Source organism: Blennius ocellaris (assembly GCF_963422515.1).
Source record: "Blennius ocellaris genome assembly, contig: SCAFFOLD_167, whole genome shotgun sequence".
In the NCBI taxonomy this organism is placed as follows: Eukaryota; Metazoa; Chordata; class Actinopteri; order Blenniiformes; family Blenniidae; genus Blennius; species Blennius ocellaris.
In genome coordinates this window covers 37,547-60,618 of record NW_027662221.1, presented here as the reverse complement: position 1 = coordinate 60,618, position 23,072 = coordinate 37,547, and the positions used below count along the sequence as shown (strand labels likewise).

The following is a 23,072-nucleotide window of genomic DNA, read 5'->3' as shown; positions in this document are numbered from 1 at the left end:
ACTCTCGTGTCAACAATCTGCGATATTTGCGCTCCGCTGCAGTCACATGTAAGATTTTAAAACATGTTGCAACCAAATAAGGTGCACTTTAAACTAAAATAATTATCCGGCTCCTGCGGACTGCAGCCCAGCCCGCAGTGGGGAGATGGTGTGGTGAGGAGCGCCCCCTGCTGGGAGCAGTATGTATCTGTCCACTGCAGCATGGAGCGGTTTCATAGAAGAATAAATATATTCAACATCTACATTTCGCGTGAATTCAACTATACATGATGAAAACAACGACTAAGAATTCAAATAAGCTCCATGGACCCTTAACCCATGAACTAGTTTAATGTTCAGTTGGAAGCAGTTTGCTATGAAGTCATTATGGGCGTGGATCTCAGCGCATGCGCAGTCATGCTGCTGATACATTTGTGTGCGTTGCACTGCCAAGGTCGTAATCAGTGTTTGTCAAGACAGAAATATAGGTTTATATTTGGCTTATTAATAATGGAAACACCAAAATCACGATGCTTGCAGTAGATGTTTATTTGTTTATTTATAGTATTTTTTGGTATCCTGAACACCCGAGGACTGCTGACACTCTCACTTATTTTAAACCAGGACTTAAAACATTATTTGCTGAAGTTTGACATCAAATAGATTTTACTTATTATATTGCCTTATGCTATAATCGCTTTTAACCGCCATATTTCAAGTATTTCTTTGATTTACCTGCACAGTGAAGTTCCTTGTCTCAGTAGTGTTGTTATAAATAAATGTGCATTGCTTCATCATCAGCTCATGATCAAGCTGCACGCTTTGATATTCGAACGGTTCAAATCGGTTGAAGGTCACCGGAGAAAGCGCAGCATGGAAGGATCAGAAGAATGATCATAAAGATTTAGATCATTAACGTGTGAAAAGCATTTTCATAAATCATTTATGTCACTGAAATAAACTGAGCCTCTTCAAAAATCTGGTGCAGTTCCTATTTTGTCCATAGGAGGGCAGAATATTCAGCGTGAGTGACTGACTGCAAGGTATCGCGAGAGTTGCGTGAACCCTAAACCACCGCGAGAACTGGGAGCCGAGTGTGAAATATCGCGAGACTCGTGTTGAACTCTCAGAGAGGTCAGCTGATCATTTCCTGCGGAGCCGCTTTCACTTCGGACACTTTTCACTCCCGAAGCTCCGGTAAGATTCATCTGTGGCTCATATAGTGTCCACCGGGTGGATGTTTGCTATGTGGAGGCTTCGTGGGAACCCGCGGGGTCGACGCGAGCTCGTGTTACCGCGTCATTATAGAAGGAAAAGCGAATGAAAGGCGGCGCGTTAGCTGCCATGCTAGTAACGATGGTAACAGAACGTTCGAGACTCACCTGCTGCTAACGCTAGCCGCTTTAGCTTCGCTTTAACACGGAATCACCGGTTTACCCGAAGTAGTTTCACTCTTTCAGATCATACATTTCACCTGACGTGTCGAGACATGGTTATTAACTGGTTAGAAATGTCATTCTCTTGGGTTTTGCTGTCTGCATGTTTCCGCTGACTTAAACAACCTTTTATACACGTGACTTATAAAATGTTGGTTTAATCTTCATTTCTGTGTAAACACCGTACCGGCGTCAAATTTCTAACAAACCTTATTTGTTGATTGTCAGCTGGTGAAAAGCTAAACATCTCGAGCATTACTCGATAAGTAATCCATTACTAGTAGTGATGACGCAATCATAGTGTCACACCGTTATTTGTGGCGCCTTCACGAAGTTTACAAAACGTCAACACCCAAAAGTGAGTAAACTGTTGGATTGGTCGTTAAACTTTCTTATCTAATGACAAATCGTCAAGTTTTCCAGAAAACCGAATCCTTAACCTGATCAATCATTGTAGATTTCAAAAGCTCAAAAAGAGAAAGATGGATCATCACGTTAGTGTAAAAACTAGAACAACATCCACTTCAGGTCCACTAGAGGCTGGTTTGACTTGAGGACTTTATAAAGTCAACAGGAAGTGTTGAGTCGACTCTACGTCTGTTTAATAGTCTTTCAGTTTTGATTTCTAATCCTTGAAAAAACACACATCGTTCCTCACATGAGTGTAAATCCAACCATAAAAACAACGTGTACTTCGTGTCACCATGAGGTAGTATCCGAGTACTTTTAAAGACGTCATAGTGACTTTGAGGGTTTTTTCCAGTTAGGTTTGGATTTAAAATCGACCACACAAGTTTGTGACAGAACCGTGAGAGAGAAGTTAGTTTTCCAGGTGGAAGATCACATGTTGGTGTTTGAAGGCGTCTTTCTTCCTCAGCAGATCAACTCACACTTCCAGAGATGGCTGACACCACCCAACAGGCGCCGCCTCCCAGCGTGGGGCCCGTGGTGAGTTCTTCCTCTGCTGTCGTGTTTCCTCGCAGCTCGTTTATATTCCAAGGTACAGACCACAACAGTACACACTTTAAGATCCCAGACGATGTTCTCTGATTTGAGATCTTCACTTGTGAGTAGATCTACTCAGAAAGCCTTTCTTACAATGTGTAAAAGAAAGTGATGCAAACGTTTGTCTGTTGTTCTTTTAGTTCTCATCAGATTTGTTTGCTGGAACTTTTCCACTAAAACAAAAGTGGTGTTCAGAGCAAACGCCAAAATAATATTTATCTCCCTTGACCTCCAAAAGGAAATAATAGTTTCATCAGAATCCTCTGCAGATCTCCAGTAGCAGGCGGCGCCATCATTGTTGTTACTCGGAATACTTTGGTATTGATGCAGTACATGTGTACAAAGTATTGAGGTTAACAAAGTTCGGTTGTCGGTTGATGCCGTCAACTCGTGTGGTAATCGGTTATTAGTGTTTTACTATTCTAAATGTTGCTTTCTAATACTTCTTACATTGTTCATGAAGCCAGTTTTACTAAAGTGAGGTGTCAGATTACTTATTTAGCTGCTGCCTGACATTTAAAAAGATGAATTTTGGTTTGCCTCGCTGTGCTAAATGCAGGCAGCACGATGTACATTTTTGTGTATTTTATTCTCACAAATGTATGTTGTGTTTTTTCTCCACAGCAATTTTTAATGAGCAACAAGCTGGAAACTGCGATGTGGCTCTCCCGCCTCTTCACCGTCTACTGCTCCGTCATGTTCATCCTCCCGGTGTTGGGGTGAGTGCTCCGTCATGTTCATCCTCCCGGTGTTGGGGTGAGTCCGTCGCTGCCGTACGCCCACCGACCCGTCGCTCTGTAGCTGACGTGAGCCCCGCTCCTGTTCCAGGCCTTACGCAGCAGCTAACTTCTACCAGAGAGCCTTGCTGGCCAACGCCCTCACCAGCGCCCTGCGTCTGCACCAGAGGCTTCCTCGCTTCCAGCTGAGCAGAGCCTTCCTGGCCCAGGCCCTGCAGGAGGACAGCTGCCATTACCTGCTGTACTCTCTGATCCTGGTCAACTCCTACCCCATCACCAGTATCCTGCCCCCCCCCCAATACAGAACCAGTGGATCAGAGCCGTACCGGGGAGGTTCTAATGTTCAACCATGTGGATTTAATGCCACTGGGGAACTCCTTCACAATAAGTTGGTCGTAGAATAAAGAGATTCTTCACACGTTAGCATCACAACAGGCTGCAGTAATGGTAGAGGGGGAGGATCCAGCTCTAGCAGCGTTCAGACCTCAGTCTCATCTCCACTGTCCAAACCTCAGAGCGTAAACACTCATTAGAGCTGGAAAGGTTTTACCAAAGCTGTGTTCTGTTTGGAGGATCCTGTGTGGATTAAAGTCAGTGAAGATTTCTCCTTGACCTGTAACTCCAGTGAGCATCTTCCCAGTGTTCCTGTTCTCGTTGCTCCACGCCACCACGTACACCAAGAAGGTTCTCGACGTGAGTCTGATCAGCCGTCACTGTTTACACCAAACAAATGTCGTTTTCATGGCCTCAATAGGCTGGTTGACATCTTTCACTTTGTAAGTGATGCGTCGGTCTGCTGCTCCTCACCCCCCCCCACCCCCCCACAGCAAGTGGGCCCCAGCAGCCTGATGTTCATCAGGAACCTTCTGGACAAACTGACGGCCAACCAGCAGAACATCCTCAAGTTCATCGCCTGCAACGAGATCTTCTTGATGCCGGCCACCGTCTTCATGCTCTTCAGGTCAGTTCACTCAAGTGTTTCCACTTCCTGTGACGCGGAACATCCTGCTTCTCTCACGACCTCGTGGTTCTAGCGGTCCAGACCGACCACCTGGTCGCCATCTTGACTGTCACATTATTGTAGTTTTTACATCCCAGGTGGTTGAAAGAGAATCACATTCTCATCAGTTCAGGTTGGACTGAGAAGCTCCTCTGAAGAGCCTCAGATCAATAAAGACACTAGAGTTGATCTTGCATTAATGACTGAAAGTAAACGGATTGGTTGATGTGTAGAACGAAGTGCAGTGATGTGATGAAGGTTTGTGATGTGTGGCAGCGGCCAGGGGAGCTTGTTGCTGCCGTTCATCTACTACCGGTTCCTCACCCTGCGCTACACCTCCAGGAGAAACCCCTACTGCCGGTAAGCCTCTGAGCATTCAGCATTTCCCCTCCTGAACCGTGACTCCGCCTCTAACCCCGCCTCCTCCGCCCAGCACCTTGTTCACGGAGCTGCGGATTCTTCTGGAACACTTCATCATGAAGCCCGCCTGCCCCGCCTTCTTCCGGAGGATGTGCCTGAGCAGCATCGCCTTCATCAGCCGCCTCGCCCCCACGGGCGTTTGATCACACAAACATTGTGCTTTCTTCACCTTTTTTTATTTTTTTTGTTAGGTTTTATTTGGATTTCCACGATGTAAGATGTGACTTAACTTTGATGGGACTGATTTTACCATCAGCAGGAGGAACTGTCTTTTGAATGTCACCTCTGCAGTCTGAAGGCCGGCCGTTAATGCACTGAAGTCTCCACCTGTTGCTCCACCCATCTTCCTAATGTGACCTCACTGGGGCGGTGGACGTCCTCCCGCCTGCTCGGTGGCGCCGAACGGAGCGCGGTACATTTCAGCCGCGCTCCTCGTGTGTCGGTTGTTACTGTTCTCTCCTTTTACGTCATTATTTATTCATAAAGACTCTTATTCTGTAATAAGACATTAACATTATGAGATTAGTAACTTAATGAAGTTGTTCATATTCTTAATGTTCCTTTGTTTGGCATTTCTACCTTATTTCTCTGTGCGAAGCCTCCAATGTCTTGTTTTGTCTCCATGCCCAACATGTCTGTACTCACTCAATGCCAACAACTCACTCTTAAAAATTGTGCAAGATTTTTGTAGCTGCTGTCAAAATAGGCGTTGAACTGAGAAACAACACATCTGCTGTATTTTTTTTTTTACATTTTCACTGTAGGAATCATGTTTGAATTGAGTTGCCCGGTGCATGTGATGCTTCTGAACGCATGTTGAACTTGTTTCTCAGTTTGAAAACTGTTTTGAATTTGCTCCCGTTGGTCCACGCTGTAGTGTCCTTATGCTTAATGCATGCTATGATTTGTCTCTTTTCTGCCATTTTAATGTTAATTTGCCTGATAGACAAACAGAATTTTTTTAATAATAAAAATTAAGTGATCTAATTAAATCGGTATATGAAATAATACAAATGTGTTGTGCTGATAATATTCTGTCTTTACATTTTTTATTCTTTGCTCCAATAAGACATATGAACTCTTCACTCCGTTAAAAGAGTAACTAACAATTGAGCCCTCGGTATTTTATAAACTGCTATAAATGATTTACCTCGTTTGGTTGATGAAGGAAAGTCGATAAAGTAGGAATTACAAATCCCTGTAAATCCGCGTTCCTCTCGCCCCGCCCCCTCTCTCTGATTGGCCAGGAGTCGACAAGAGAAGCGACCATTGGCTGAACGAATGTGACTGCCTTTGCTTTAAGCCAATCAGAAGCCTGGGCGGGACCAGCGCTTCCGCTTTAGAAAAGTTCAGAAACGAAAGATTCAACCAATAGACGAGCGGCTTCGAGTCACGTGAGTAATCCTTATCCAATGAAATCCCAGCATGTTAGAGTCTCGAAGCGTTGCCACGGAAACGGGAGCTGCGTTCATTTCGGTGCGTCTCAGATGTCATTTTTTATCTCGATTGTACCGCACAAAGCAGGTAAAACTCCGTGTTCGATGCTCGAGAGAGCGGGTTACTTTACGGTACCACGTGACGCCTCTCGGTTCATCGAGCAGTTCTGCTCTCGGACTGCGAATAATCCGTGTCAACTGGCTAACTCCTGTTAGCACGTGGAGCTAATCTCACTCTAGATAATCCCGATCAGAACCACGGATGGTTCCAGAACCAAATGTCAGCGTCGATCTGCTGCGACGGACCGGAAGTCTGAATGAGCGACTGACGCGTCTGCGACATTTATCATCGACTTTCTAAAGTTTAATCTCAGAAGAGCCGGAAGATGGAAATCCACCTGAACCGAGTGGATTACATCCAGGTAACGTGCAGTCCCAGCCGGACTCTTGTCGTCTCTGTTGTGGTGGATTCTGGATGACGTGACGAGAGCCGAGACGTCACAGTGCTGACGGTGTGTCGTCCTCAGGTTGGTGTGACGTCACAGAAAACCATGAAGCTGCTTCCAGCTGTGGGGAAGAAGGCGACCCAGAAGGTGCGGCTCCTGTGTGGATGTAGAAACGATCTTCTCTGTTTCAGGATGAACAAAGACAAGTGGACTTAAGAGGATTGAGTTTCACAGAATGTCGATGTTTATTCAGTGTGTGAGCAGAACATGACGTGTGATCAAACTGTACAAGGAGCTAAAGAACGTCATCGGTGCACATTTGTTATTAGTCTCTTCCTCCTCCAGGATGTTGGAGTTTTACAAGGATGCAAAGTAGAACGACAGTGTTTCCTGGTGCTCTCGGGACTTCCTCTCTGAATTAGTGACTAGATTAGCACAAGACATGAACAGTTGTATTTAATTACCTTCGTTTTCATCTGTGTGCATTTATTTATTTATTGTTTTGCTCGTACTTTACACATTTTTCACAAGAACTACTCCACTGAATTGCGTGGAATTTTCAGGTTTGATTTATCATCATCCAAAGACCAAGCGATTAGATTTTGGGACATTAACGGCGAACCGTTTCCGAATAAATTCCCCAAAACTGCAAAAAAAATGTCCCATTCATCTCTTTTCATTTGATCACAATTAATTTCCTGAGGAAAGTTCTGGTAATAAAAACACATTTCCCAGAAAGCCTTGCAGCCTCTCCAACCTGGTAACTGAGTCGTTTCCATAGCGACGAGTCACTTTTAGCTACCTGAGTTACATAGTTAACATCTATATTAGATGCTGACTCAGTTCCTCAAACAAACGTGTCGTCGGCGAAAGTCTTCGCTCTACCGACAGTAGTTCTAGTTTATATATTGGTTTTTCTGTATCTATTTTATTAATTTATTGCAAAAACTATTAACCCTGTAGCTCTCATGTTGTAAATATTATGTTATATATATATAGTGTTTTTTATACTTATATATATATATATATATATATATAATTAATTTTTCCCCCCTGCTGGTGAACTGGTCATTTCCAGGTGGCCATTGCTGATCATGACGGAATCCTCACATGTTTTGGGATGAAGAAGGGAGAAGCTGTGGTAGGTTGAGACTCTGGTCTTCATGACTGTGAGTCTAAAGACGATTACTGATCGCCGTCTGTCCCCATCTGGTGCAGCCGGTGTTCAAGACCCTCCCGGGACAGAAGATCACCAGGGTGGACCTGGGGGGGGCCGTGGGGACGCCCCAGGAGAAGATCTTCGTCTGTTCGGGTTCTCAGGTCCGAGGATTCACCAAGAAGGGCAAACAGTTCCTGACCTTCGACGCCAACCTCACTGAGAGCATCAACGCCATGTAGGAGCTTCTTCTTCTCGCCCGGATCTTCTCTGTTCGCCTGACGAGGACGAGCTCCGGTGTTTGAATCACGACATGTTCCTTCACCCCCTTGGTTCTGCTGCCAGGCACGTCTCTGGAGCCGACCTCTTCCTGTGTGCCAGCTACATCTACAACCACTACCTTGACTGCAAGGACCAGGACTACTTCCTGTCCGGAGACAAGATCAACGACATCACGTGTTTGTCTTCGGAGAAGCTGAGCCGCGTGGTTCCGGTGCTCGCCTGCCAAGACCGGGTTCTCCGAGTGTTGAAGGTGAACAAGCGAGAGCTGCAGCTGCTTTTCCTGAGTCGTTCTGCCAGAGTCCGGGAAGGTTCCAGTTGTTTTCATGACTTTCTTTCATCGTAGGGATCTGAGCTCGCGTATGACGTGGAAGTCCCTGGACCCCCGTCTGTCCTGGAGCGGTACAATAAAGATGGAGGCGAGTCGACTTCTCTGTTTGATGGAACAGTTTAACATGAACGTGCTTCTGACGTGACTGACTGTCCTCCAGGAGACGAGCTGCTCTATGGAACCACGGATGGGAAGCTGGGGCTGCTTCAGGTCGGGGAGGACTCGGCCGCCACCCGGTGGGAGGTCGAGAACCACAAGAAGAAAGGAGGTATGTTGTAGAGGTGGTGGATCTCTGGAGGCGTGTCCCTCCAGCTGGATCGAACCGGCTGCTCCTGGAGGTGCCGAGGTCCAAACGGAAGCTCAGAGGGGAAAGAGCCTTTTCCACTGCCGCCCCCCCCCCCCCCCCCCCCCCCCCCTGTTTGACAAGCTGCCTCACTGTCCATTTTTCAAACTCGTCTTAAAACCCATTTTTATTCTTTGGTTTTTACCTCAGCGTGAGACTCTGCTCTGGTTTTAGTGCCTTGGTTTTTTTGCTATTTTAACTTTTTATGTTTTGTTTATTGTTTTACCATCTGATTGTTTTTATTGCTTTAATGTTTTTATTTTGCCTCTTATATTTTTATTTCAACGTCCAGCACTTTGTTACGGAGCCCCTCTGGTGACATTGGTGAAAAGAATATTATTGCTACGGCTGTTTAAATCGCTTTGTCAATAAAGTTGAGTTGAGTTGAAGTTCAGCTCCGTCGCGGTTTCCCCTCAGGGATTCTGTGTGTCGACACGTACGACCTGACTGGAGACGGAGTGGACGAGGTCCTGGTGGGCCGGGACGACGGCACCGTGGAGGTCTTCAGCCTGGACGGGTCCAGCGAGCCCACGCTGCGCTTCCAACATGTGAGTCTGCGTCTGGAGTCCAACTTCTCCTTCGTTCTTAGACTTCCTGTCTCCTTCCAACACTTTGTGTTTGTGGCCGCCAGGTGCTGTCTGAGAGCGTGACGTCCATCCAGGGGGGCTGTGTGGGGAAGGAGTCCTACGACGAGGTCTTGACCTCCACCTATACAGGTCGGACGGGAACCTTTAGAACGGAGGGGGGGGGCCGTCCTGGTCCTGGAGGGCCGCAGCCCTGCAGGTTTTAGACGTCTCCTCACATCAACACAGCAGTCAGTGGCTCCTGGTCCAGCTTCCTGCAGAGCCTCATGACAACAGGAGTGTTTGAGCAGGAAACATGTAAAACCTGCAGGACTGCGGCCCTCCAGGACCAGGACGGCCCCCCCCCCCTGGTTTAGAACCTCAGTTTCCTCCACACCGAGACCAAACCTCCCACTCGTCCCCCCCCACCCCCACCCCCCCGCCTCTCCTCCTCCAGGGTGGGTGACGGGTTTGACCACGGAGCCCCAGAAGGCCGAGCTGGGCCACGGAGACCAGGTCAAGATGAGCAAGGAGACCCAGTTTAAAGTGGAAGCGCTGCGGTGAGAGCCCCTCCCCCCCCCCACTCCGTCAGCAGCAGGGTGTTGAAGTGACGTGGTTCCTCCGTCAGGGCGGAGCTGGAGCAGCTGCAGGTCAAAGTGCTGCAGGGCCGAGAGCAGTACCAGCAGACGTCCCAGTCCAGCACCGCCGTGTCCGCCGTGCCCGTCTTCAGCGTCAACGACAAGTTCGCCCTCTGCCAGGACGACGCCAGCTACAGCCTCACGCTGGAGGTGCAGACGGCCATCGACAACCTGCTGCTCCAGGTGAGCCCGGCACTCCCACAAACTCTCAGAAGCTAAAGCGGACGTGTTTGAGACGACCGGGTGTGACGTCCTGCAGAGCGACGTCCCCATAGACCTGCTGGACGGAGACAAGAACTCGGCCGTGGTCAGTTTCAGCGAGTGCGACTCCGAGGTGAGTTGTTGGAATCCAGATCCTGCAGGAATCCAGATCCTGTAGGAATCCAGATCCTGTAGGAATCCAGATCCTGTAGGAATCCAGATCCTGTAGGAATCCAGATCCTGTAGGAATCCAGATCCTGTAGGAATCCAGATCCTGTAGGAATCCAGATCCTGCAGGAATCCCGATCCTGCAGGAATCCAGATCCTGCAGGAATCCAGATCCTGCAGGAATCCCGATCCTGCAGGAATCCAGATCCTGTAGGAATCCAGATCCTGTAGGAATCCAGATCCTGTAGGAATCCAGATCCTGCAGGAATCCAGATCCTGTAGGAATCCAGATCCTGTAGGAATCCGGATCCTGTAGGAATCCGGATCCTGCAGGAATCCCGATCCTGCAGGAATACAGATCCTGTAGGAATCCGGATCCTGTAGGAATCCGGATCCTGTAGGAATCCAGATCCTGTAGGAATCCAGATCCTGTAGGAATCCGGATCCTGCAGGAATCCAGATCCTGTAGGAATCCGGATCCTGCAGGAATCCAGATCCTGTAGGAATCCGGATCCTGTAGGAATCCGGATCCTGTAGGAATCCGGATCCTGTAGGAATCCGGATCCTGTAGGAATCCAGATCCTGTAGGAATCCGGATCCTGTAGGAATCCAGATCCTGTAGGAATCCAGATCCTGCAGGAATCCAGATCCTGTAGGAATCCAGATCCTGCAGGAATCCCGATCCTGCAGGAATCCGCTCCGGGACGACGAGGCAGTGACGGAGTGTGTCTGCCCTTTCAGAGGCCGAACGGGAACTTCCTGTTGGCCACCTACAGATGTCAGGCCAACACCACGAGGCTGGAGCTGAAGGTACCGGCCAGATGTTTGGACACAAGCTGCATCACCAGTTATTTAACATACATTGAACATGATGTTGTGTGATTTTCACTATTTATTGTCTCACGACTTCATCAAGAGAGACAGTGAAAGATTTTCTACTGCAGAAGAATCAACGAGCTTCATTTGTTTCCAATATGACATAAAGTAAAGATGCAACGTGGAAAAGGAGTGAGAGGAAGTAGAAACTTCAGAATAATGTTCATATCTCCATCAGTTCTTGAAAAACTTTCTGCTCTGCTTCAATATTTCATTTCAACCACGGAACCAGAGCGTTCTACCTTTTTTACAAGGGTTCCCATTAGACCTTCACCTCCGTTGTGTTTGTGGCCCTGCCGGGTCCCTTCCTCAGGTGAGGTCCATCGAGGGCCAGTACGGCACCCTGCAGGCCTACATCACCCCCAGGCTGCAGCCCAAGACCTGCCAGGTCCGCCAGTACCACATCAAGCCTCTGTCTCTGCACCAGCGCTCCCACGCCATCGACGCCGACAGGTACCACACCTGGTCACCTGGTGTGACCACAGGATGAAGTCAAACCTTTACTTTGAAAACCAAGCTTCTGACTGGACGTTAGGACAAGCAGAGGGACGCGTGTCTTCATGTGGCAGTGATATCTGCAGGTTCTATGGTATATTTCTGTAGTTTTCCATCCAGTAAGACGTCAGTAGTGTCAGAATGAAGGACGGCGTGGCGGCGGCAGCGACCAGGATTGTAGCTCCGCCTCCAGTTTAATCACGGACGACGAGGTGTTCCGTTCCAGACAGACGTTTATTCCCCACGTCGTGGCGGAATGCCGTGAGAAGTGAATAAATAAATATACAAACATAGGAGTTTAAGCACGTATTCAGAAAATGACAATTAAAAGAAATGCGTAATAAACACAAACAACACAATATAAACGTCGGCGTCAGTTTCATACCTCATTGGCGCATAAACTTCCAAAGGAAAATACTTTAGTCTTCTTCAGTCCTCAGTCTTTCATGGTGTTAACAGATGTTCTGCTCCAGGCAGTGATTTAGTGCATCGAACATAAATGACCTGACAACAACATTTGTTCCACAGGAAGGTTCCACTTCAAACAATATTCACCTTTGTGTTTCTTAACCTTTTTAACGTGTTTATAAAACAACAAATATGATTGTATTAACTAAATGATTCCTGGTTTTAACTCAAAAATAATTAAATGAACCTAAATTGCGTAGCTGACTTTGACGACAGCGACGATGATGAAATACCTGAATGAATGAATGAATGAATGAATGAATGTGTTGGCTGTGCTTCAGGCCCATGAACCGCCTCAGCCTGGTGGGACAGTTCAGCCTGGCAGAGATTCACTCCTGGGTGGTGTTCTGTTTGCCGGAGGTTCCCGACAAAACCCCTGCAGGAGACGGCGTCTCCTTCTACTTCCTCAACACCTTCCTGGGCACCCAGCTGGAGGCGTCCTACTGGTGAGCACCTGAACACCACCGCACAGCCTCTCTACTGCCGCCACGCCTCCTCTAGCCCGCACCGCACTGAACACCACCTCACACTGTGTGCAATACACCTCACACTGTGTGCAATACACCACATTCTGTGTGCAATACACCACATTCTGTGTGCAATACACCACATTCTGTGAAATACACCACATTCTGTGTGCAATACACCACATTCTGTGAAATACACCACATTCTGTGTGCAATACACCACATTCTGTGAAATACACCACATTCTGTGTGCAATACACCACATTCTGTGTGCAATACACCACATTCTGTGCAATACACCACATTCTGTGTGCAATACACCACATTCTGTGTGCAATACACCACATTCTGTGTGCAATACACCAGATTCTGTGTGCAATACGCCACATTCTGTGCAATACGCCACATTCTGTGTGCAATACGCCAGATTCTGTGTGCAATACACCACATTCTGTGTGCAATACACCATATTCTGTGTGCAATACGCCATATTCTGTGTGCAATACACCACATTCTGTGTGCAATACACCACATTCTGTGTGCAATACACCAGATTCTGTGTGCAATACGCCACATTCTGTGCAATACGCCACATTCTGTGTGCAATACACCACATTCTGTGTGCAATACACCACATTCTGTGTACAATACGCCACATTCTGTGTGCAATACACCATATTCTGTGTGCAATACACCATATTCTGTGTGCAATACACCACATTCTGTGTGCAATACACCTCACACTGTGTGCAATACACCACATTCTGTGTGCAATACACCACATTCTGTGTGCAATACACCTCACACTGTGTGCAATACACCACATTCTGTGTGCAATACGCCACATTCTGTGTACAATACGCCACATTCTGTGTGCAATACGCCATATTCTGGGTGCAATACGCCATATTCTGGGTGCAATACACCATATTCTGTGTGCAATACACCATATTCTGTGTGCAATACACCACATTCTGTGTGCAATACACCACATTCTGTGTGCAATACACCACATTCTGTGTGCAATACACCACATTCTGTGTGCAATACGCCATATTCTGTGTGCAATACGCCATATTCTGTGTGCAATACACCACATTCTGTGTGCAATACGCCACATTCTGTGTGCAATACGCCACATTCTGTGTGCAATACGCCACATTCTGTGTGCAATACACCATATTCTGTGTGCAATACACCACATTCTGTGTGCAATACACCACATTCTGTGTGCAATACGCCATATTCTGTGTGCAATACGCCATATTCTGTGTGCAATACGCCACATTCTGTGTGCAATACGCCATATTCTGTGTGCAATACGCCATATTCTGTGCAATACACCACATTCTGTGTGCAATACGCCATATTCTGTGTGCAATACGCCATATTCTGTGTGCAATACACCATATTCTGTGCAATACACCACATTCTGTGTGCAATACGCCATATTCTGTGCAATACGCCATATTCTGTGTGCAATACGCCATATTCTGTGTGCAATACGCCACATTCTGTGTGCAATACGCCATATTCTGTGTGCAATACGCCATATTCTGTGTGCAATACGCCATATTCTGTGTGCAATACACCATATTCTGTGCAATACACCACATTCTGTGTGCAATACGCCATATTCTGTGCAATACACCATATTCTGTGTGCAGTACACCATATGTTCTATTGTATGTCTGTGTGTCTATTGTATGTCTGTGTTCTATTACGTACAATGACAGTAAAGCTTCTGATCTACTCTAAATCTCCACCCCAGCAAAGGCGAGGGCCACTTCCGGTCGGACAACATCTCCACCATCTCCATCCTGAGCGACGTCCTGTCTAAAGAAGCCACCAAGAAGAAGATCAACCTGAACGTGTCGTACGGTGGGCGTTTAATTCATCCCGGCGGCTTCCTGTGGCGCCGCCGCCGCTGAGCGTCTGTCGGTGTGTTGCAGACATCAACGACGACTCTGTGAGCCACACGCTGAAGATGATCCACCCCAAGCTGGAGAGCCAGCTGCTGTTGGCCAGGAAGGTCCAGCTCATCGACGCTCTGAAGGCGAGTTGTGATCCACAGTGTTGCTCGTTTCTCCTCAGTGTCCGTCGACACCACACCTCATATTCATCTCCCTCTGTCAGGAGGTTGTTCAGCAATATCTTGAGTGAAGACTCAACTTGATCAGTGAATTCTTTCAACTTTCCCACACACCAGTTTGGATTTCTGTTTTTAAGAAATAATATCATTACGTTTTTTTTCCTCTCAGTTATTTCTTAAATGTCAGGATCAACAAAACAAATATCTTCCGTTCCTCTTGAAGTGATGAACATTCAGAGGTTTGTCCACCTCAGGATGTGCTGAGTCGGCGCTCCCGGGCTGATTCCTCTTCCTGCCTCACTTCCTCACTCGTCTCCTCTCACTTTGTTCAATCAGTCATCCTTCCTTTATAGCAGATCTTCAGTTCAGTGTCACGGGGGGGCGGGACGTTCACAGTCATCAAGTAAACACACACATATGGATGATGTTGGATTGCACACATGTTGAATCACATGAATTAATACATTAAAATCCTGAGAGTTTGCAGAAGTTCGCCTTCAATATTGAACCTGAATCGTCGCCTCACATGTTCAGTTTCTGTTCCTCCAAAATCCTTCACTTGATGAAGAAGCATGAATAGTTTCCACTGAGACGTGACCTCAGCTTGACGCTCTCTCTCTCTTCTCCTCTCTCTTCTCCTCTCTCTCTCTCTCTCTTCTCTCTCTCTTCTCCTCTCTCTTCTCCTCTCTCTTCTCCTCTCTCTTCTCCTCTCTCTTCTCTCTCTCTTCTCCTCTCTCTTCTCTCTCTCTTCTCTCTCTCTTCTCCTCTCTCTTCTCTCTCTCTTCTCCTCTCTCTTCTCCTCTCTCTTCTCCTCTCTCTTCTCCTCTCTCTTCTCTCTCTCTTCTCCTCTCTCTTCTCCTCTCTTCTCTCTCTCTTCCTCTCTCTTCTCTCTCTCTTCTCCTCTCTCTACTCTCTCTCTTCTCCTCTCTCCTGTGCCCCCCCGTGCCCCCCCTGTGCCTCCCCGTGCCCCCCCTGTGCCTCCCTGTGCCCCCCCGTGCCTCCCCGTGCCCCCCCTGTGCCTCCCTGTGCCCCCCCGTACCTCCCTGTGCCCCCCGTGCCTCCCTGTGCCTCCCCGTGCCCCCCCGTGCCTCCCCGTGCCCCCCTGTGCCTCCCCGTGCCTCCCTGTGCCTCCCTGTGCCTCCCCGTGCCCCCCTGTGCCCCCCCGTACCTCCCTGTACCTGCCTGTGCCCCCTGTGCCTCCCCGTGCCCCCCCGTGCCTCCCCGTGCCACCCCGTGCCCCCCTGTGCCTCCCCGTGCCTCCCTGTGCCTCCCTGTGCCTCCCCGTGCCCCCCTGTGCCTCCCTGTGCCCCCCTGTACCTCCCTGTGCCCCCCTGTGCCTCCCTGTGCCTCCCCGTGCCTCCCTGTGCCTCCCTGTGCCCCCCTGTGCCTCCCTGTGCCCCCCCGTGCCTCCCTGTGCCCCCCCTGTGCCCCCCCGTGCCTCCCTGTGCCCCCCTGTGCCTCCCCGTGCCTCCCTGTGCCTCCCTGTGCCTCCCCGTGCCCCCCTGTGCCCCCCCGTACCTCCCTGTACCTGCCTGTGCCCCCTGTGCCTCCCCGTGCCCCCCCGTGCCTCCCCGTGCCACCCCGTGCCCCCCTGTGCCTCCCCGTGCCTCCCTGTGCCTCCCTGTGCCTCCCCGTGCCCCCCTGTGCCTCCCTGTGCCCCCCTGTACCTCCCTGTGCCCCCCTGTGCCTCCCTGTGCCTCCCCGTGCCTCCCTGTGCCTCCCTGTGCCCCCCTGTGCCTCCCTGTGCCCCCCCGTGCCTCCCTGTGCCCCCCCTGTGCCCCCCCGTGCCTCCCTGTGCCTCCCTGTGCCTCCCCGTGCCCCCCTGTGCCTCCCTGTGCCCCCCTGTACCTCCCTGTGCCCCCCTGTGCCTCCCTGTGCCCCCCCGTACCTCCCTGTGCCCCCCGTGCCTCCCTGTGCCTCCCCGTGCCCCCCCGTGCCTCCCCGTGCCCCCCTGTGCCTCCCCGTGCCTCCCTGTGCCTCCCTGTGCCTCCCCGTGCCCCCCTGTGCCCCCCCGTACCTCCCTGTACCTGCCTGTGCCCCCTGTGCCTCCCCGTGCCCCCCCGTGCCTCCCCGTGCCACCCCGTGCCCCCCTGTGCCTCCCCGTGCCTCCCTGTGCCTCCCTGTGCCTCCCCGTGCCCCCCTGTGCCTCCCTGTGCCCCCCTGTACCTCCCTGTGCCCCCCTGTGCCTCCCTGTGCCTCCCCGTGCCTCCCTGTGCCTCCCTGTGCCCCCCTGTGCCTCCCTGTGCCCCCCCGTGCCTCCCTGTGCCCCCCCTGTGCCCCCCCGTGCCTCCCTGTGCCTCCCTGTGCCTCCCCGTGCCCCCCTGTGCCTCCCTGTGCCCCCCTGTACCTCCCTGTGCCCCCCTGTGCCTCCCTGTGCCCCCCTGTGCCTCCCTGTGCCCCCCCGTGCCTCCCTGTGCCCCCCCTGTGCCCCCCCGTGCCTCCCTGTGCCTCCCTGTGCCTCCCTGTGCCCCCCTGTGCCTCCCCGTGCCTCCCTGTGCCTCCCCTGTGCCTCCCCGTGCCTCCCTGTGCCTCCCCGTGCCTCCCCGTGCCTCCCCTGTGCCTCCCCTGTGCCTCCCCGTGCCTCCCTGTGCCCCCCTGTACCTCCCTGTGCCTCCCTGTGCCTCCCCTGTACCTCCCTGTGCCCCCCTGTGCCCCCCCGTGCCTCCAGGAGCTCCAGGTTCACGAGGGCAACGCCGACTTCCTGATCCCGGAGTACCGCAGCATCCTGGACGAGGCGTGGAGCCTCCTGGAGGAGTACAAGAAGCAGCCGGCTCACCTGGAGAGGCTTTACGGTAAAAACCACGCCGCCGCCGCCGCTCCGGCGCCGCTTCGCCGCCGTGACCGGCGTTTCCTCTTTGTCCCTGCAGGGATGATCACCGACCTCTTCATCGACAAGTTCAAGTTCAAAGGCCAGAACGTCAAGACCAGAGTTTCCTCGCTGCTGGAGATACTCGACAATTACGACTTAAATTCCCTGCTGGAGTTTTTCAGTGACGCCTGAAGCCTCCAGGATTTAGATTTTGAATTCCGGCTGAACTGTGGGAGTGAAGCAGCTCCGTTTTTAAAATGGTTTGTTCCAGCTGACTGTACAAAGTATTTAAGAATTCACTTTTTATAGCTGGTAAAAACAAAGTGTGATGTCGTTTATGAGGAAAGTCCGGGAAGCTCGTTTTAGCCATAGTTTTAAAAATGTATTTAAAAAAAAAAAAATCATGGATCAACTGTGAGGGCGGTAAAAGCACAATTAGTATGTTTTTATCTTGTCATAGGACTGAGCATCATGTAGACCAGGGGGGTCCAACATGAGGCCCGGGGGCCAGAACGGCCCGGGGGCCAGAGGATCTGATCCGGCGCCATGGGATTTTAAAAAAAAGTATAAATATGAAAAGTGACAGAGGCTGATCTAAAAACACCAGATCGGCAAAAATGACATTGAAAACCGGCCTTGGTCAGAATTTATTAATGCGTCTGTGGAGGTCACATGACGCAACACCTTTCACAATAAAGGTGTCCAATTTATGTGAAGTGATACTTTAGACACGTAAACTCAAAAACATTTTCAGATGATGACAAATTGTTTTAATCCTGAATAAAAATACGATGCCAGATCAGGTGACTGAGGGTTTTTTTTTTTTTTTTTGCAAATATAATAATATCTGATTTCTTTTAATATGTATATTTCAGAATAGACTGGAAAATTGTTGCAGTTCCAAAAGGATGAAAAGAAGGAAAGACTTTGACGTTTGTCCAGATCTGAAGTTTAACGTGATGTTTGACTTGTTGGGCCTCCAGAGGTCAGAGGTCAGATCAGGTGGATGTGGCTCCTCAACTGAAACCAGTTTGACGCCCTGATGTAGAGAGAAAAGAATTCAATTCCACTTTATTTATACAGCATCAAATACAACGCAGTCATTTCTTGGTGCTTTTTACAGAGAAATCTTGTGTCATAAACAAAACCCAACATGTTGGACCATCTTACTCACGGATATATTCACATTAACGTGATGATGAACCGACGTGATGCTCCATGATTATTCTCTGTCCGATATTCCTGCGCTAACATGAAGATGATAACTGTTCATGTCAAAAGAATTGATTTTCTGTTTTCCTTCAATAAAATGAGCTACTGCTGCTGCCGCCATTCCCCGAGGAGGAGAAGCTGCTGCTGCAGCAGCGGGAGGAAGTCTGCAGCTTCAGGCCTCATTAGAGCAAACATCACCGCAGGTCCACTAAATAAACGTCCCAGCAAATTCCATGACGTTATTGAAGAGTTTCAGTGCAGCTGCATCACAACAGGAAGGTCCTGGTTGAATCGAGGCCTTTTCCTGCATCACGTTCACATGCGTCCAAGTAAATCATGTCAAATTAAAAACATTTTGTTTGTCTAATCTACAAGTAGGCTCTTGAACGGTCTTCATGGCTCGTTCCTGGTGAACGGCGAGCGTAGTGAACAGGTGTTTCCCCACATCTCTGCACCGGAACGTAAACATGGTGATTTTAGTGAACGTAGACGATGTGAAGGGAATCGTGACCCAGAAAGTGTTTTGTACTGCAGTGCTTCATGGATATTTGTTTTGTACTGCAGTGCTTCATGGACATTTGTTTTGTACTGCAGTGCTTCATGGACATTTGTCCATGTTGAACGTGAGATTTCCAGTGTATTTTTTTCTCATCTGAGAAATTAGATTCCATAATTTTTATACAATAACTTCAAATAGTATAAACAAATCGATCTAAAATGTTTTGGAAACAAATCAAATGTTCACATTTACAATGAAATGCGATCGACTTCACAGAAAAGAAAAGCTGAAAAGGGGGAACCCTTCGGATCTGGCAACACAGCCAAACCGGTTTTGAATTTGCAATCACAAGTAGGTTTGAGCCTTTCGGCTTCCGTACGCCGTGACGTCACGGCGCTGTCTGTCTCCTTATTGGTCCGTTTCAATCCTCGCGGGCTACTTGAACTGGGTGAATCGAGCCGGTGTTGTGAGCAGCTGCCGCACCGAGGCTGAGTCGAACGGAACGGAACGGAACCCGCCGCAGGTCGGTACCAGCCAGCGCCACCAGAACCGGGCCGGCGAGCGAGCAGCGCCCCGCCAGCACGTCGCTCTCTGCCCGCCGCGGCTCGACCCCGAGCGTCGTCTCCGTCTCAGCAGTTCACTTTTAACCGGGACGCGCCGCCCGATGCTCGGATCGGTTTAACCGCTCAGAACTGCTCCTTTTGTCCGGAACCGACCCGGTTCTCACCGCCGAACCGACCCGGTTCTCACCGGCCGACAGGCTCCCGGTTGTTTTTTTTTCATTTTTCATTTTTATTTTTTTTTTTTAAATATTTTTGACGGTGCAACATGTCTGCAGCCAGCAGACCGGGCAGCGCGGCCGCCGACTCCCTCCAGCAGGAGAACATGCTGTCGCGGCTCCGCGGAGCCACGAAGCTCCGGGCCGCGGAGAACCAGGAGAACCTCCCGCCCAAGGGCAGCAGCACCGGGGCCGGTACCGGCTCCAGGACCGTGCTCGGGGCCCTGCAGAACGTCCAGCGGAGCCGAGCGCCGAGCCAGCGGGCTGCCAAGCAGGTACCGATGCTAACGGAGCTAAAGGCGCTAAAGAGGCGCTGCTCTTCCCTCTTTGACTGCTGATCTCTGCTTCCCCGCTCCGCCGCCGGCCTCCAGCGGTGATTCTCACCGTGTTCAGCCTCAGACAGGCTTTAAAGTTCCCCCGCTGGCCGTTTCCCTTTTGGCCGCCATTTCTCAGATGCCTCCCTGCACACTGCATTTGATCATTTCATCCACTTGCTTCAGCTTCCAGGCATCAATTGTATTCAAATGAACACCAATCGTAGTTTTTACAAGCATTTGATCAATCCTAGTTTCTTTTTATTTAATCAACCACCTGTCAGGAAGGTCCCTGGTCCCACTGTCCCTTTGTTTCCACTTGCAGGAGTCTCTGTCCTGTAAGAATGAAGACGTCTCCAAGCCGCCGGCGTTCCAGATCCACGTGGACGAACCCGACGGCGCCTGCATCAAGAAGCCCCCGCAGCAGCCGGTGGCGGTGGCGCCGGCCCAGCCCGGGAAGGCAAAGCCCACGTTGGAAGACTCTCCTGTGGTCATCAATGCCGTGGCTCGACTCCGGCAGCCGCTGGCCGCCATCGACGTCCCGTCGGCCATGGACGTCAGCTTCGGTCGGTTGCAGAGGCTGTGGAGCCGCCGGAGCCTGAGGGCCGCTGCTGTGGAACCGGTTCTCACTGTGCTGCTTCTCTCTGCAGACTCTCCCATGGACATGTCCGTGGTGGACGGGGAGGAGCGAGTGTCCAACGTGAACGAGGCTCCAGAGTACGCGGAAGAAATCCACTCGTACCTGAGGGAGATTGAGGTGAGACTCTGCGGGGGTTTGACCCCCGGACGGGACGTCCTCCTGTCCTCCTGGCTGCACGTGTCCCTCACGGTGTCTCTCGCAGGTGAAGACGAGGCCCAAAGCGGGCTACATGAAGAAGCAGCCGGACATCACCAACAGCATGAGGGCCATCTTGGTGGACTGGCTGGTGGAGGTGGGCGAGGAGTACAAGCTGCACAACGAGACGCTGTACCTCGCCGTCAACTACATCGACCGCTTCCTGTCCTCCATGTCCGTCCTCCGGGGGAAGCTGCAGTTGGTCGGGACGGCGGCCATGCTGCTCGCGTCGTAAGTGTCTGAAGCAGCCTCTGTCGTCGGGACGTCGGGTTTGTGACGTTGACGTTCTCTGCCCACGCAGGAAGTTCGAGGAGATCTACCCCCCGGAGGTGGCGGAGTTCGTCTACATCACGGACGACACCTACACCAAGAAGCAGGTGCTGCGGATGGAGCACCTGGTGCTGAAGGTGCTGTCCTTCGACCTGGCGGTGCCCACGATACACCAGTTCCTCACGCAGTACTTCCTCCAGCAGGCCGTCGGCAAGCAGGTGGAGAGTCTGTCCATGGTGAGTGTCTGTCTGTCCGTGGTGAGTGCCTGTCTGTCCATGGTGAGTGTCTGTCTGTCCGTGGCGAGTGCCTGTCTGTCCGTGGCGAGTGCCTGTCTGTCCGTGGCGAGTGCCTGTCTGTCTGTCTGTGGCGAGTGCCTGTCTGTCTGTCTGTGGCGAGTGCCTGTCTGTCTGTCTGTGGCGGGTGCCTGCAGGTTTAGGGTCTCAGCTTGTGGGTCCAGGTCTTGACTGTCCGTCGTTCCTCCTCAGTACCTCGGGGAACTCAGCCTGGTCGACTCGGACCCCTTCTTGAAGTACCTGCCCTCACAAATGGCGGCGGCCGCCTTCGTCTTGGCCAACCACACGGTGACCGGAGGCTCCTGGGTAAGATACTTGCTTTATTCATCCCCAAGGGAAATTGTCTTGTTGCAGCAATCTGGTACATACAAATATTATCAAATACAATAGAATCGTAATAAAACTATCTGGGTAGAAGACATAAAGTAAAACACAGAACGAACTTGGGCACTTAGAAATCAGGAGATCAAAGCAAGATGAATAAATAAGGTGCAGAGCCATTAGAAGTAGGCATTATATAATAATAGTGTATAGTACTACTACTACTGGTAGCAATAATACAAGTGGAGGCGTTCTGGTGGGTAGAACCTGGGTTCCACCTGACGGTGCTGACGGAGCTCTGCCCCTCAGCCCAAGCCGCTGGCCGACATGACGAGCTACTCCTGGAGGATCTGCTGCCCTGCATCGAGGACCTGCACCGGATGTACCTGAACGCCTCGCAGCACGCCCAGCAGTCGGTCCGGAGAAGTACAAGAGCTCCAAGTGAGTGACGCCCGTCTCGCCGTCTCGCCGGCAGAACGTCTCGCTGTACTGACCGCCGGTTCTCCTGCAGGTACCACGAGGTCTCCGGGATCCAGGCGCCGCCGACGCTGCTGCTGAAGTGACGCCTCGTCTGTCCTTTTTCATCTGTGCCATTTTTTAAATTTTTTTTTTACCTTTTTTCTTCCAATCCCGTGCCCTGCTCTTCTCGGAGTAAAGCTCAATGTTTTAGAGGTTTAATATTTTTATACTCAAGCCCGGTGGTTCACGCCAGACAACTGCTGCAGTTTTATCGTCTGATTTTATTCAGGTGGAACGTTGGTCATAATGCAGGGCGGTCCGCTGAGCGCCACCGGAGTCTCCAGCTCTTCAACATCCTTCTGCACTGTACAATGTGGCTTTTGTAAATAAACTCCCACGAACTACACTAGTTGCATTTTCTCTGTGTGGGCTGCAGGGGGCAGCAGAGGGCAGCGGCAGGGTTTCACCAGGAAGGAGTCAGTTTAGAAGAACTGAGGTTGAGCCTGTTGAACGTTTCAGTCACTATAAAATTCAAGGTTCTTGATCATTTAGATTGTCGCTCTAAACCACAAATTCATAAATATCAGAGTTTGTTAAAACAAATGTACATCTGAAGAATCAGGAGTCGATCTCTTGTCCAGGTAATGTAAAGACTTTATTACAGGTTTAAGTAGAAAATCATCAGAATTGGGAGGAAATTCTGTTTCCCTTGATTTCTGCTGTAAAGAGAAAATAAAGCTTCATTG

General features: G+C 50.3%; 3 protein-coding genes across 5 annotated transcripts; all 3 read left to right on the top strand.

The window, feature by feature from the left end:
- Positions 1–1,125: 1,125 nt before the first annotated feature.
- tmem33 (transmembrane protein 33) lies at positions 1,126–5,545 on the top strand. Of its 3 annotated transcripts, none has more exons than XM_080521494.1 (8): positions 1,126–1,176; positions 2,293–2,363; positions 3,045–3,139; positions 3,249–3,436; positions 3,783–3,850; positions 3,985–4,118; positions 4,434–4,517; positions 4,591–5,545. In XM_080521494.1, the coding sequence occupies exons 2-8, from the start codon at positions 2,316–2,318 to the stop codon at positions 4,718–4,720; spliced, it is 747 nt and encodes a 248-aa protein (XP_080377620.1). In that variant the 5' UTR covers positions 1,126–1,176; positions 2,293–2,315; the 3' UTR covers positions 4,721–5,545. The 3 variants fall into 3 exon arrangements, with proteins under 3 accessions (XP_080377620.1, XP_080377621.1, XP_080377622.1); XM_080521495.1 differs by having other exon boundaries at positions 1,143–1,176; positions 2,296–2,363; XM_080521496.1 differs by lacking the exon at positions 1,126–1,176 and having other exon boundaries at positions 2,325–2,363; positions 3,045–3,176.
- Positions 5,546–6,072: 527 nt separating this feature from the next.
- On the top strand, positions 6,073–18,131 carry bbs7 (Bardet-Biedl syndrome 7). Its single transcript, XM_080521500.1, has 19 exons — positions 6,073–6,435; positions 6,541–6,606; positions 7,538–7,600; positions 7,678–7,853; positions 7,961–8,147; positions 8,241–8,313; positions 8,386–8,493; positions 8,986–9,116; positions 9,200–9,284; positions 9,589–9,691; positions 9,760–9,952; positions 10,029–10,103; positions 10,880–10,948; positions 11,328–11,467; positions 12,259–12,423; positions 14,216–14,325; positions 14,397–14,500; positions 17,205–17,328; positions 17,404–18,131. Exons 1-19 carry the CDS (start codon positions 6,400–6,402, stop codon positions 17,535–17,537), a joined length of 2,142 nt encoding a protein of 713 aa, XP_080377626.1. The 5' UTR covers positions 6,073–6,399; the 3' UTR covers positions 17,538–18,131.
- Positions 18,132–19,884: 1,753 nt separating this feature from the next.
- On the top strand, positions 19,885–22,430 carry ccna2 (cyclin A2; the record flags this gene model as incomplete). Its single annotated transcript, XM_080521499.1, is given in 10 exon segments — positions 19,885–20,109; positions 20,474–20,714; positions 20,799–20,905; positions 20,991–21,214; positions 21,285–21,489; positions 21,739–21,852; positions 22,177–22,204; positions 22,207–22,284; positions 22,287–22,308; positions 22,379–22,430. Coding segments are annotated over 10 exon segments (1,296 nt in total).
- Positions 22,431–23,072: the final 642 nt, after the last annotated feature.

Coding starts and splice junctions, on each gene's coding strand:
- tmem33 (XM_080521494.1), top strand. CDS start 2,316: ATGGCTGACACCACCCAACAGGCGCCGCCTCCCAGCGTGGGGCCCGTG. Junction 2,364..3,044: donor CTCCCAGCGTGGGGCCCGTG/GTGAGTTCTTCC, acceptor TTTTCTCCACAG/CAATTTTTAATGAGCAACAA. Junction 3,851..3,984: donor ACACCAAGAAGGTTCTCGAC/GTGAGTCTGATC, acceptor ACCCCCCCACAG/CAAGTGGGCCCCAGCAGCCT.
- bbs7 (XM_080521500.1), top strand. CDS start 6,400: ATGGAAATCCACCTGAACCGAGTGGATTACATCCAG. Junction 7,854..7,960: donor ACTGAGAGCATCAACGCCAT/GTAGGAGCTTCT, acceptor TTCTGCTGCCAG/GCACGTCTCTGGAGCCGACC. Junction 9,953..10,028: donor TCGACAACCTGCTGCTCCAG/GTGAGCCCGGCA, acceptor GACGTCCTGCAG/AGCGACGTCCCCATAGACCT.